Source organism: Rhinatrema bivittatum, chromosome 6 (assembly GCF_901001135.1).
Source record: "Rhinatrema bivittatum chromosome 6, aRhiBiv1.1, whole genome shotgun sequence".
In the NCBI taxonomy this organism is placed as follows: Eukaryota; Metazoa; Chordata; class Amphibia; order Gymnophiona; family Rhinatrematidae; genus Rhinatrema; species Rhinatrema bivittatum.
In genome coordinates this window covers 261,231,743-261,246,944 of record NC_042620.1, presented here as the reverse complement: position 1 = coordinate 261,246,944, position 15,202 = coordinate 261,231,743, and the positions used below count along the sequence as shown (strand labels likewise).

General features: G+C 47.6%; 1 protein-coding gene across 1 annotated transcript in view; it reads left to right on the top strand.

Annotated features, from left to right (window-relative positions):
* KIF22 (kinesin family member 22) overlaps window positions 1-15,202 on the top strand; it is a 119,559-nt gene that overhangs the window by 5,193 nt on the left and 99,164 nt on the right. The window contains exon 2 of the mRNA XM_029606988.1: window positions 11,673-11,886. Within this exon, the coding sequence (XP_029462848.1) occupies window positions 11,681-11,886 (206 nt within the window). The 5' untranslated portion in view covers window positions 11,673-11,680. The remainder of the gene's footprint in view (window positions 1-11,672; window positions 11,887-15,202) is intronic.

Sequence of the window (15,202 nt, the reverse complement as noted above, 5' to 3'; positions counted from 1 at the left end):
CTATTATCCGAAAGAGTAAATAACCGATTCACATCTACCCGTTCTAGACCTCTCATGATTTTAAACACCTCTATCATATTCCCTCTGTCGTCTCTTCTCCAAGCTGAATTAAATATATTTAAAACATTTTTTTTAAACATTTTTGGTTCCTCCGACTTAACATCGCTAGGATATTAAATCGGAGGGTGTACAGAAATGCAGTATTTTCTGATTTTCTATACACATTTTTTGGGCTGCTCATAAATTAACTTCTGCCCTTGGATTGGATTGGCCACACATTTTACTTTTGTTATCCCAAGTGACTAACTAATAGCCTCATCGACATGCATTTGCATGTGATGAGCGCTATTAGTTTCCAGGGGATTTGGCCGTGCGTTTTCAACAATCTAAACCCCCTTACAGTATAAGGGTTAGTAGACGAGTGTCGAAAACACGTGGCCAATCGCGTATTAAACAGTGCTCATAGCCGAGCTCACTTTACAGAATCTGCCCATGTGACTGTTGCTTGACTCCACTTCATGGTATTCCCATTGACTGGGGGATACAGAGGCTGCGGCTGCTGCTTTTATGGTTCCCTTGCTCTGCACTTTTCACCTACTCTTGGGGAGGGGGGTGACCAGAAGTGATTCATGCTGTTCCTCGAGAGTTTAAAAAAAAAAAAATAAATGAAGTCCTGGGACAACACCGGGAATAGCCACAGAGCTCAAAGCAGCACATCTCCAGATCCCTGCTTTCCCTCATGGAACCAGTGCAGCCAGGGTTGATGCAAGGGTATTAGATGCCATATTTGAACCTTACAGCCTTGTACCACTCTGCCCTTCTCTCCCCACACACAATTTAATATCATGCCTTTATGATTTTTTTTTATATCAAAAAGAACATTCAAAGTATGGTCTTATGAGGTAAAAATACATAACTTATACATTATATTTAAATGCACTTCTATAGTGCTAACCAGAAAACCCTGCAAAAAAAAACCAAAAAAAAAACTTGCATTAGGCCTTTTGTAACATGTTGGGTATGAGCTTGGCGCTCACACACTCCTAGGTAAACTGAATTACCGCAATACATTAAACCTCCTATACCAAAACAGCTCTAAATGCCAGAATTCAAACATGATAACCCTACCTATGTAAAGGCAACACTGCAAATATTACACCTGGCCCTAAAACACTAATACACCTCCTATTTGGAAAAGAGAACAAGCTGGGCTATTATAAATCCCTATATAGAAAAGCCATGCAAAACACATGCAGACCCTCACTTAATACAGAATAGAGAGACCAAAAAATATAAACAGAAATGTGCAGACAAAAACTGAACTGGAAACCTCAAGTCAGACCCTATATACAGTGCAACAATGGCAGAAGAAAAACATCGTGTATGCAACCAAAAAGATCAAGAATATAATTCTTTATATTCATTTTGCTGTTGTTGTCAAATAATATTTTATCAAGAAATGTTCTTTACGATGATACCGCATCAGCAAGCCAGACAACGGCAGTGAACCCACTTGCTGTCCGGACTACTCGTCATTTGCGGTATGATGTTATCTGTAATGTTTTTACAACTAAATGTCCATTTAAATTACATCTGTATCCCGCGTTTAAATAAACTCCATCTGTGACCCGAAATTCAATATGAAGGATTGCACCCGACAACGGCTGGTGTTTCGTGATATGTCAATCCCTTCTTCAGGAGTATTTTATCGAAAGAATTGTCAGGACAGATGCTACGAATTCAAAAGAACGAAAGCAGACATTTAGAATGTTCCAATTAAATCAAATACTTAGCTTTGAATGAACACAGCAACGCGAACCTTTCTGTTGGACCCGAGCGTCTCTTGTGTTTTCAACCAAACGGGACAGAGGAACCCTGAACTCGCGCCTGATGATGTCATCACGTGCTTCCGTCATCAGGAGATCGCGATCATAGTAACTTACTGTAATGAAATGAGTTGTTGTAAGAATTTACAAATTAATGTGTGAATCTCAGAAAAACTAATATGTAGATCACAAAAAAACTTGAAGTTCTAATGCAGAGTTAAGACCTCCAGGTTCTACTGTACCAAGCCGGTGGATCCAGCGTTGTTCTGCACGTAGGAGGCGAGTGTTAAAATTACCTCCTCTCCAGGTAGGGGATAGTTGTTCCAGTACACAGACTCTGAGATCTTCAAAGATGTGTTGAAAGCGAATGCAATGAGAAGTTAAAGGAGCTGTTAGCCGACCTGTAGAGATGCATGACCGATGTTCAATCAACCTGGTCTTAAGTGCTCATTTTGTATTGCCTATGTATAAAAGGTTACAGGGGCATTGTATAACATAAATGACTCCTGTCGAACGACAATCAGTAAAATTCTTGAGAATGAAAGTGAAATCCACTCGTGTGAAATGTATAGCTGATGTATCAATCATAACGTGGCATACTGTACATTTGCCACAAGATGTATGCGCTCCTGTAGTAATTGTAGGCTGGGGCACTGTGGAATCGGAATGCACCAACAAATCTTTGATGTTGGAACTCCGAGTAAAAGCAAATCTAGGGACATCAGAAAACTCGTTATGGGTCTGTAATATATGCCATTTGTTAAACATAATCCGCTTCATGGTCTGAGACATCAAAGAAAAGGGCAAAACACAAGTTAGCGCGTCTGTGGAATCCAAACCGCGTGGTAGAAATAACCAGTCTCTGTTTGTAAATCTGGCACGAGTGAAAGCCCGTTTCACACAACGTGGAGGAGAACCTCTTTTAATGAAACGCTCTGTTAGTGATGTGGCCTGATGCCGAAATTCATCTAATGAAGTACACAATCTTCTTAACCTAAAAAACTGACTGACTGGCAAATTCTCCTTGAGAGAACGTGGGTGAGCACCAGTAAAGTGCAAGAAAGTATTGGAGGAAACTGGTTTCCTGTAGATGGTAGTATCAAAACCAAAAGGTCTTTTGAAGATTTTTATATCCAGGAAATGTATAACCATGGAATTAATGTCAGAGGTAAAATGTAAATGGCGATTCCGCCCATTCAGCCAACTCAGAAATTCTTGAAACACAGATGCAGGGCCTTGCCAGAAAATTAGTATATCATCAATATATCTCTTCCATGTTTTTATGTATTGAATGAAAGGATTGTTGTTGTAAACCCAACCATTTTCAAAGACTGCCATGTAAAGGTTGGCTAAATCAGGCGCCATGGTGGCACCCATGGCTGTGCCGCAGGTTTGTTGGTAAAAAAAAAACCCCTTCAAATGCGAAAAAATTTTTTGTTAGGGCAATGTCCAATAAAGCTGTCAAAAAAACTAGTTGGGATCCTGTGAGGACGGGGTCTTTCTTCAAAAAATTTTTTGCTATCAGTACCATCTCATCCTGGGGAATGCAGGTATATAATGCTTCGACGTCTAGGGTTGCTAATAGCAACTGAGATGTGTCCTCATGAAAAGAATCCAAAAATTGGATCACTTGTTGAGAATCTCTGATATATGACTCTTGTACTACAACAAACGGTGCCAAGAAAAAATCAATAAATCTGGATAGTGGTTCAAGCAACGAACCTTTACTGGAAACAATTGGCCTTCCAGGTGGATGAAGAGTATTTTTATGTATTTTTGGTAAGTGATAAAAAACCGGAACGACTGGAAATTTGTTAACCAAGAAAGCAATCTCGTGTGTTGTCAGAAACCCTTGATCTATCCCCCTTTGTACAGTATGTTCGATTGTTTGTAGAATTAAGTCTGTCGGATCCGCTTGTAGTGGTGTGTAAAATTGGGTATTGTGAAGTTGGCGAAGAGCCGCTGCGTGGTATTGGGTGCGATCCATGATAACAATTTTGCCTCCTTTATCTGCGGGTTTAATGATGAGATTATGATTATTTTGTAATTCTCTTAAGGCTTGAATGTCCAGTCGTGTTAGATTAGTGAAGGAACGATCCGTGGTGAAGGAAGCTCTTAAATCACGTAAAGTGGTTTGATAAAAGGTGTATATAATAGGGTCTGCTGGACCTGGTGGGAACCACTTGGACTTATTACGTAGAATCGAGATGTCACATCCAGCCGGTGTGTCAACAAAATAATGTTTAATATATAGTTTGTGCACAAATTTAAATAAAGCAATTTCAAGTTGTAAAAGATCAGCTTTTGGTGTGGGAATGAAAGATAAACCTTTTTCAAGGAGTAATATTTGGTGAGAAGATAATTGCACCGTGGACAGATTCAAAACTAATGAATCTGATACGTTTGGGACCGGGTCTGTCTGATTTGATTGGACCCATCTGTCCATCGACTCCCTCGTGCCCGTGGACGCCGACGGGAACCCCGACCACGGCCTAAAAAATAATTTTCAGTTGAAGATGCTGTATTAACAGTGGGGACCAATTCATCACCTGATGAATTGTCGCTGCCGGAATCAAATGTGACTCTGTTGGATTTTTTCTTTGCTTTCTCATCCATCCATGGATAGATGTAGCCTTGTGTGTAATCTCTTTCATCCCTTTGTAGTTTTTCAAATTTCATCTTCTTTAGATCTTCTTTGAATTTCTACATAACTCCCAATAATTAAAGCCAATAATAATTCCTCTCCCCTGCTTCTTATACTTGGGAACTTTTAATTTCCAGTCATTTTGAGATGGTTGTGAGGTAGGGGGGGTGCACAAACTTTCTTCATCCTCACAAACAGTCTCTGACGTTCGCATGCTCCCTCAGGGTCTCCGATATGCATGCTCTGGCACACGCATGCTCCCTCAGGGTCTCTGTCGCACACACGCTCCTTTGCGCATGCTGACACACATACCCATCTGAAACACACGCTCCCTCACACAGGCTGACGTGCACGCTTCCATCGCTCATGCTGATAGCTGAAAGACACACACACTCTCTCCCATCACACATACTGACAAACTCGTTCCCTTGCATACACACTGATACACACATACAAACGCACACTTGGTTCTCTCACTCACACATGCGCATGTGCACACACTCACTGACATACTCTCATTTACTTTCCCCCCTGCTGCCTCTAAATATATAACAATATATTTTTCCCTGTACGTACCCGGATCAGTCCAGACACCTGGGTTGTGACTCCGCACCAGCAGATGGAGGCAGAGTAAAACTTGTCGGGCTCCCTACATATAGTAAGGCGCCACCCACAGCCCCTCAGTCTTACTCTGTCTCCAGCAGATGGGGCAGGTCCACCCACAGCCTCTGGGATCCCTGGGTAGTAGTTAGTCAGGGATAAGTTAAAAAAAAAAATAAAATTAAGGATTAACAGGGAAGAACTTTAAAAAAAAAAAAAAAAAAAAAAAGAAAGAAGATCTAAGTCTCCCGAGGTCTGGAGCTTCCCAGGGGGGTTGGGAAGGTCCTGAGGGGACCATCCCCCCCTGGTTGAGGCCGCTGCTGAGGGTCGAGGACCCGGCCTGTTTCTGGCAGCAGCGACGGGGGTGACACCGGGGAGCCCGGTTCACTCACCCCCACTGGAGCAGAAGATTTCAGGACCCGGGACAGCGGCGATCAGTTAAGAAAAAAAAAAAAAAGAACCGGTTTTTGTTTTTTTCGCCGCGCCGACTCTCCTTCCGTCGTCGGGGGGGGGAAGGGGGGGGTCGAGCAGTTTTTCTTTCTTATTATGTCTGGTTCTTGTTCGCCGGTAGCACCGAGGTATGCGGATGCCGCGGGGAGCGGTCTGGCAGGCGCGCGACGGGGTATGCACAAATTACGTCTCGGGCGGCGGGGGTTGATCGGGGGGGGGGGGGGGGTCGATTTTGGGCGGAGCGTTTGCTGCCGCGAGCCGGCACGGGAGAAGATACTGCTTAGTGCGGGAACGGCGGCCATTTTGAATGTAGTCCGGGAAGCCACGCGGGAAGCGGCCGGTAATGGCGGCCTGCCTCCCGCGCTTTGCCTACAACAATTAGCCCCCGGGAGGGGGGACCTCCCGGGGGGGGGGCAGCCAGTCTCCCGCGATCTCCCTTCAACAATTAGTCCCGGGGGGGGGGTGACCCCCGGGGGGGCGGCCAGCCTCCCGTGATTTCCCCACATCAATTAGCCCCGGGGGGGAATGGATCGTCTGGGGACCTGAGCTTGAAGGAGACTTCATCCGACTCGGAGGCCTCGTTTTCGGAGGGTTTTGCGATGCTTCGGCGCAAACTCCTCAATTATAAGGAATCCAGGCAGAGGTTTAGGAAGACAGCGGGGGTCTCGGACAGTCGTTCCCAGCCCCGGAAGAGGACGGCTCGGGATAGGTCCCAAAAGGACCCGCCTAGGAACCAGCGACCACTGCGGGGAGCCCCGCAGGATATGGACGCGGAGTCTTCAGCCTCACAGGACGGGGATCCGGCCACAGGGGCCCCAGAAGGGGCCGATGGACTCGACGAGGCTGGTCCAGTTCCTACAGGGACCACTCAAGGAGATAGGAGTAGATCCTCCAACAGGATCCTCCAACAGTGGAATCCCGGCAGGGGACCAAAATGGACCCGGTATTACTGGGCCTTACGGGGCCGGCGGTAGCCTTCTCAGCGCAGACATCCTATTCCGGGAGTGGGATACTCCGGAGCTGGGCCTGAAGGTGAGTAGGGCCATGGGACAAGCGGTATCCACTACCAGAGGAAGCATTGGAAGCAGCGGTGTCAGCGGTAACGAAGAGATCCACGATATCCGTGACAGGAGCTACAGCACTACGGGATATTCAGGATAGAAACTGGAAGTACAGCTTAAGCAGATTTTAAGGTCTCGGCCCTGAGAGTCAGGGCGGCGATCTGTAGTACTTTGCGCTTTGAGCCAGTCTGAGCTGGGCTCAGGGCCTCCAGGCGAGTGCAGGTTTTTCCAGAGGAGGAATCAGCACAGGCGGATCTCCTGGAAGCGGCGATTGCTTACGGAGCGGATGCTCGGTACGCCTTGTTGCGAACGTCGGCTGGGACGCTAGTGTCCGCGGTTCCGCAAGCCGGCTCCTCCGCCTGCGGAATTGGGCGGCTGATGGGACGGCCTAAGCCCACCTGGGCTCGTTACCTTTTATAGGAAAGTTGCTGTTGGGGAAACAGCTGGACGACTTCCTGCTATCTCTTTGAGAGAACAAGGTTTTCAATCTGCCGGGGGACAAGCCCGATCTAGGACGTCCTTCACCGCTAAGAACCGTTTCCGGGGGACTACACGCCAGCGGCCGCAGAGATCGTCCGACTCCTCCTACAGATCCGGCTTTTCTACGACTTTCTCGGGGTCTCAGTCTGTTCGGCAGACAAGGGGGTCCCTCCTCTGCAGCGGGACCTAAGTCTGCACAATGAAGCGAGGGGGGTCCATTCCTCACGGCAACCTCCAGAAGTCATGCCAAGCGTGGGAGCCAGGCTAACCCGTTTTCGAGGAATGGACCAAGAGAACATCGGACCAGTGGGTCCTCAGCGTGATGGGGCGCGGCCACGCCTTAGAGTTGCCCGAACTCCAGCGGACAAGTTCATCATGTCGCCTTGCAAAGGTTTCGACAAACGCAGAGCGGTAAGGGATGCTCTCCGTCGGCTGGAAGACCTGGGAGCCATTGCTCCCGTGCCACCGTCACAGCAACGTCGGGGTCGTTCCTCCTTTTACGTCATAGTGCCAAAGAAAGAGGGCACGGTCTGACCAATTCTGAACTTGAAAGGAGTCCCCAGGTGCCTTCGCATTCCAAGCTTCAGAATGGAGACGATTCGATCGGTGGTAGCGTCAGTTTGGCCGGGTGAGTTCCTAGCTTCTCTGGACCTGACGGAGGCGTACCTACTCTTCGGCATCCAGCAGTCGCACCACAAATGCCTTGGGTTTTGTATTCTGGGCAGACACTACCAGTTCTGAGCTCCTCCCTTCGGGCTCGCCACGGCTCCACGCACCTCCCTAGGGCATGGTGGTAGTAGCGGTCCAGCTCAGGAGGGAGGGACTCCTGGTGCTCCCATTCTTGGATGGTGGTCACGACGGATGCCAGTCTCTCCGGTTGGGGACGCTCGGTACGGGGACAATTGTCCAAGGAGCAGTCACGGTGGTCCATCAATCGATTGGAGACCAGAGCAGTGACGCTAGCTCGGCAAGCCTTCTACCCCTTGATTCGGGGAACAGCGGTTCGGGTGCTGCCCGACAATGCCACCACGGTAGCTTACATCACTCGCCAAGGCGGAACAAGGAGCCAGCTGGTGGCGGAGGAGGCACACCGGTTGATGCACTAGGCAGAGCAGAATCTCTGCAATGTTGTAGCGTCCCACATAGCAGAAATCGACAATGTTCAAGCGGATTTCCTCAGCCACCATCGGCTAGACCCAGGAGACTGGGAACGGCCGGACGTTATCTATCGTTTCATCTGTGTCAGGTGAGGTCGCCCCACACATGGCCCGGATGGCCACTGCTCAGAACGCGAAAACTCCTCTGTTTTCAACCGGTGGAGAGAGAGAGGGGCAGAAGGCGTCGATGCGCTGGTACTTCTTGGCCAGAAGGCGTGTTGCTGTAGGTGTTTCCTCCCTGGCCCCTCATAGGCAAAGTGCTTCGACGGATAGAGTTACACTCGTCGGAGGGGATTCTAATAGCGCCGGAGTGGCCACGGCGTCCTTGGTTCACGGATTTGTTATGTCCGGGTGTTTAGACAGTGTTTGCGGATTAGTGTAGGTCTTGCGAGGTGAATCCCCATCCTAGCTTCCGTACCCGAGGTCCTTCCCTTCCTGCAGGAGGGCTCCCCGAAAGGTCTGTCTTGTAGTACCCTTAGAGTCCAGGTAGCGGCTCTTGCGTGCCTCAGGGGAAAGGTGCAGAGGGAGTGTCATTAGCACTCCACCCAGATGTAGCGCGTTTCCTGCGAGGAGCTAAGCGTTTGCATCCACCGATTCGGCCCGTTGCCCGTCCTGGAATCAAAATTGGGTCCTGTCTGCTCTGTGTGCGGCGCCGTTCGAGCCATTGAAGCGGGCGACTCTAAAGGATCTTACCTTAGGGACGGTAATTTCTTACCGCGATCGCTTCGGCGAGGCGTATCTCAGAGTTACAGTCCCTACCCTGTAGGGAGCCATTCTTGAGAATCTCAGATTCAGGTGTTTCTCTAAGGACGGTTCCCTCTTTTCTGCACTAAGTGGTGTCGGCATTTCATTTGAACCGGTCGCTTGAACTTCCCGTTTCTTTCCAGACACAGGACGTCTAGGAAGGAGACACTGGATCTACGAAGAGACACAGGATCTACGAAGACTCGATGTTCGCAGAGTTCTTCTTTGCTATCTGGAAGTTACGAACCCCTCAGGGTCTCTGTCGCACACACGCTCCTTTGCGCATGCTGACACACATACCCATCTGAAACACACGCTCCCTCACACAGGCTGACGTGCACGCTTCCATCGCTCATGCTGATAGCTGAAACACACACACACTCTCTCCCATCACACATACTGACAAACTCGTTCCCTTGCGCACACACTGATACACACATACAAATGCACACTTGGTTCTCTCACTCGCGCATGTGCACACACTCACTGACATGCTCTCATTTACGTTCCCCCCCTGCTGCCTCTAAATATATAACAATATATTTTTACTTACATTGGTGCTAGGCAGGGATACGTGCTGATGGTCCTGGTACGGGAAGAGGTCGACAGGAAGGCCCCGATGCAAGGAGGGAGTTGAGGAAAGGTGGTTAGGTTTTGCCACGGCCCCAATGTAAAGGGGGCCGGCTCGGCCAGTGGCAGAGATCAAGGAAAGGCCTCTTGGTGCTGGTGTGAAGGGAGGCGGCGGGAGCATTTCCCACCGCTGCGGTGATGAGAGACTCCATTTATATAATACATCAACAATGCCACAGGATTATACAAATGGCAGGCCCTTGTAGCCACGGCAGCAGGGAGGGGGAAAAAAAAAAGAGGTGCAGACCCATGGAGACGCGGCTCTAGCTGCACAAAAAAAAACAAAAGTAAAGAACTGAGTGGAGAGCCTCAGGGGAGGCTCCCGTTCTACCAAAAGACCTGCTGCGGGACCTGATATTGATCGCAGCGGCTCTGAAGGCATGGGGCCGCTGCGATCAACACAAGTCCCTTGACTGACTTGACTGGCCTACCGGGGCATGCCCAAAGCGCTGATAGGACAATCCGCCCCTGAGTAAGCCAGAGGAGGGGGAACAGTTTCAAACAGAAGCTCCTCCTGAACCAAAAGAAGCTCCCACCCTCTAAGCTCTTTTGAAACCCCTCTGGGGCTAGGAGCCTTGCACAGGGCTTGCTTAACTGGGAAGCACCAGAAGCCTGCAGTTCTCTGCCAGTAAAGCAGAAAGTGTTGGTAAACCCAGAACTGCCCAATAATTCTCCATCAGGCCGAAGCCTGGGTGTTATGTTCCTGCTTTACCAGACCGATATGTCCTACCATCTGGTGAAGGCAGGCAATACTGGGTTTTTGCTGAAGTTGCACCCTAATCACCAGTGATGATGTCACAGAAAAAAAAAGGTTTGTCTTCTGTTTCCTTCTAGTAAGGGAAGAAACCCACACGTCTGGACTGGTGTCTCAGGATGATAAGGAAAAACTATTGAGGTTTTGCTAAGTGCTTGTGACTTGGTGGATTGGCCACCGTTGGAAACAGGTTTCTGGGCTTGATGGATTCTTGGTCTGACCCAGGATGGCAGTTCTTAAATAAGTATCTTAGCATGCACTTTTTTTTTTTTTTTTTTTTTTTAAGGTCCTGATACATTAGCATATTATTTGCTTACTGCATTGGGAGTCAAGATGGGATATGTAAAGAATGTACACTAAATTTTATTGTACATTCTTTAATCATGTTTTATTATCTTTGCCCCTGTGCTAGAAGAGAGGAATGCAGGTGTGGGAAGATGGTAGTTTCAGTCATTTTCTTGGCCATTATAAAAAGAGAAGGTCATGTAGTAAAAATGTACTTCCAGTAGCCACCTGAGTTCTGGAGCAAAGTGGATTCTTTGCCGACTGTGATACCTTTGTTGATCCTACATATGCATACATTTTCAGAACCACACAGGGCTATTCTTCATGTGTGCCTATAAAAAATGTAATGCTGGGAGCCTAATATCCTCTCTCTGCAAGAGGCCAATCCACTTGAAAGAAGTTCCCAACAGATTGTAATGGAGAGATCCATTCACTGTTGTTCACTCCCGGTAGAGGCCTTCCGAAGCCCTACCTGCTTAATAATTATTAATGGAACTGCCTTCCAGAAACTTACAACTGTTTTTAAACCCAGCTCTACTACTTGGCTTTGATCACATCTTCTGGCAACAAATTCCACAGCTTAATTGTACATTGACTGAAAAACACACTATCTTAACTTTGTTTTAAAGCTGCTACGAGTTAGTTTCATGGAGTATTCTCTAGTCCTAGTACTCTTTAAAAGGGTAAATAATTGTTCCTTATTTATTCCATACCACTCTGTGATTTTTATAAATTATAGGACTGAAATAAATATAATTGCACATGCCCGGCACAAGTAAACATACTTAAATGCATTTAATATTTATAGACAGGTCCTGTGTTCAAAGGTTATAAGTGCAGTCTTTTTTTAATTTTTCTAATACTTTATTAAGTTTTTGCAATCACAGGCAAATAGCTGCATGTAAATAATTAGGGATGTTATAATTCATCTGCTTTAATTAAGATATCTGAAATAACGCTAATAGGCAGATGATCCTTATACTTTAATCAAACTGTCTTTTAATATAAACTTTTTTTTTTGGGGTGGGGGGTTCTTTGCAGTTAAATTCATGGACATGGCAAAGCGGGTAAGCATCATGGATCTACAGAAGCAGCCAAAGAAAGCTTCCATGGCAAATGTACGAGTAGTGGTACGCCTGCGGCCTTACATGCACAAAGAAGACCAGAAGAAGCAGGGACCGTGTGTGCGGGGCCTAGACTCCCAGTCTCTGGAGATCATCAACTGGAGGAACCAGCTTGAAACCATGCAATACCAGTGAGTATCTAACCAGTTTATGCACTAAACTAGGACCCTGTCAGGGGGATCCTGAAAGGGAAGCCACATTCTTTACATGCTGAGAATTTGCCATTGTCTTGTAGATTGATCTTTATTTATTAATTGCCTAGTAGCGTCTTTATATTCCTTTGGGTTTCTAGTTTAATTGGCACTGTCCCCTACTGGGGTTATGTAACTTAACTATACATTTATGGTTACCTGGGATTCTCTTCTATCCTCCTTCCCTCTATTCACAGAGACTCCAAGATTCTTGTCCTGGGTGGTTATTCCTGATACGGAGCCAGTCATGTATCTAACATTAGGGGCATTTTTCCCTGTGCATCACTTTGCACTTGTGTACATTAAACTTCATCTGCCATTTAGATGTCCAGTTCTCAGGTCTTCCAAGGTCTTTCTGCAGTGTCTCTTAATCTGCCTGTATTTTAATTGCTTTGAATATTTTGTGTCATTGACAAATTTGATCACTTTATTCATAGTTCCCTTTTCTAGATCATTAATGAATAAGTCGAACACCACAGGTCTAAGGAGAGATCCCTGGGACAAGGTAGAAAGGAGAGGTGGAAAATCAATCCAGCCCAGTCAGAATAAATTGGTAGAGAGGAATGGTAACAAAGTTTGCGCAGATGGGAAAAATTGACGAATAGGAATCTTCTTACAGAGAACATAGGTGACATTTTAGATACGACAGCAAAGTGTTCCTGTCCGTGTGTGTTCTAAAAATTGTTGTTGAAAAACTTTTGTTTATGGAAACCAGAATGTATAAAAACGATACCTGACGCCTTTCTCCACTGGGAAAATTGACCATTTAGTCATACTCTTTTTTTTCTATTTAAGTAGTTATTAACCACAGTAAGACAACGCCTCTTCTCCCATGGCGTTTTAATTTTCTATGAAGTATCTTATATGAAACATTATTAGGGTTTTCAGAAAGCATTTGATAAATTATATCAATTAGCTCGCCTTTATCCACACGCTTATTTACTCCAAAGAATTCTAATAGGGTAGTTAGGCATGATTTCCCTTTGCTAAATCCATGCTGGCTCTTCTCCATTAAGCCATGTTTATTTGTATGATCTCCGGCTCCTCACAAAGTGAAATGAGTAAGAACATAAGAAATTGTCATGCTGAACAGACCAAGGGTCCATCAAACCCAGCATCCTGTTTCCAACAGAGGCCAAACCAGGCCACAAAAACCTGGCAAGTACCCAAACACCAAGAAAATCCCATGCAACTGATGCAATTAATAGCAGTGGCTATTCCCTAACGGGTCGATACAGTAAGGCCTCGTTAGAAAGAGTGCGGCAGTGCCGGGCGCACCCTCGTTTGCCCCACGCACAGTTCTGATCACATACCGCTCGATACTCTATTTAAATTGCTTGCAAATGCAAGCCGCGTCTGCGAAGTGTTAGGCCCGCGACTGTATAGGCGCTTAATACAGCGCCTATACAGTATCCTGGGTGTGCTGGTTCCTGTCATTTCAAATGACATTTGAAATGACAGGCCCCAGGAAGTGGATCCCAACTTTAACCCATGAAAACCTAAAAACCGAAAATCCCCTCCTCCCGAGGTGGCTCGACATGTGCCAACTTACCTTTGTTGCTTTTCAGCCCCTTCCCTTCTCTGCCGCCCTCCGGAGGGGGCAGCAGGCGGCGAAAGCGGCTCGCAGCGGTCCCCCCCGCGCAGGTCCCGGTTCTCCTGGCTCGGCAACAGCAACAGCAGTACAATGGCCACCAATTAAAGCAACTTGTCCAGTCTGGCACAAGTTTCCATATCCATTCCCCCTTGTATTCACATTCTCCACCTGCAGCCACAGCTAGGGCTCCATCCACCCCAATCCTTCCTTCCTTCCTGGCTCGGCCAAATTGTGAAGCGGCTTGCAGCGTCCCCCCCCGCGCAGGTCCCGGTTCTCCTGGCTCGGCGTGAGGTGAGAGCCCACTGTTCTGTGCCCTCTCCGGCACGAGCGAAGCGTTCTTTCGTTGGCCTGAGCGCCCGTCGATTTGGGTGCTCCGGCCAATGAAAGCACATAGATGGGCGCGCGTGATGTCACGGCGTGCGTCACGCGCGCCCGTGCATGTGCTTTCATTGGCCGGAGCACCCAAATCGACGGGCGCTCAGGCCAACGAAAGAACGCTTCGCTCCGCTCGTGCCGGCGAGGGCACAGAACAGTGGGCTCTCACCTCACGCCGAGCCAGGAGAACCGGGACCTGCGTGGGGGGGGGGGACGGGACGCTGCAAGCTGCTTCACAATTTGGCCGAGCCAGGAAGGAAGGAAGGATTGGGGTGGATGGAGCCCTAGCTGTGACTGCAGGTGGAGAATGTGAATACAAGGGGGAATGGATATGGAAACTTGTGCCAGACTGGACAAGTTGCTTTAATTGGTGGCCATTGTACTGCTGTTGCTGTTGCCGAGCCAGGAGAACTGGGACCTGCGCGGGGGGAACCGCTGCGAGCCGCTTTCGCCGCTGGCTGCCCCCTCCGGAGGGCGGCAGAGAAGGGAAGGGGCTGAAAAGCAACAAAAGGTAAGAAAACAACAAAAAGTAATGTCGAGTCGCTTCGGGAGGAGGGGATTTTAGGTTTCTAGAGGTTTCCTTTTGGGGGAAAGTTTGCCATCTACCATTACCCCTGCCTCTAACGCAGGGGTAAGGGTAGGCGGTAAGTTAGCAGGTTAAACGCGGGGCAAAATGGCAGGGTAAAATAGCGATAGTCGGGGCGCGCGTTACTGTATGGGAGGGAATAGCTAATTCGATCGTTTACATCTAATATACATGCCGCGTGCGGAAGGGGTTACCCGGTGATTTAAAGAGGCGGTAAGAATGGGTTAAAGGGGATAGTGTATCGCGGGTTGGACTAACGCGGCCGAAAAGTGAGTAGAAAGCGGGTTAGGAGCAGGGTAACCGCGGCCCCACTTTACTGTATCGAGCTGTAAGTAAACTTGATTAATAGAGAGGGCCTAGGAGGCAACTTGGCGGCATAGACGGAGGTCTTGATTGGAGCTATTCCTCGTGTGTTTTTGGTTCGAGAAAAGTTACCTCCAAATGCCTCCAAAGCAGAAGGGAAAGGTGAGGGTCTCTGAAGATTTCAAAATTCCAGGACAGAGGAATTTTTGAAATTTTTGAAATCTTCAGAGACTAGGCGTCCTTAAGAAGAGAAGTACAAATATAGACATTGTTGCAACACGAGTGGGCACAATGTTACTGTTTCCTATGTAGTGACTCCTGATGAAGCAACTGGTAGTTGCGAAACACCGGCCGTTGTCGGGTCTACTACAAGAAAATTACTCATGGGCACAGACAGA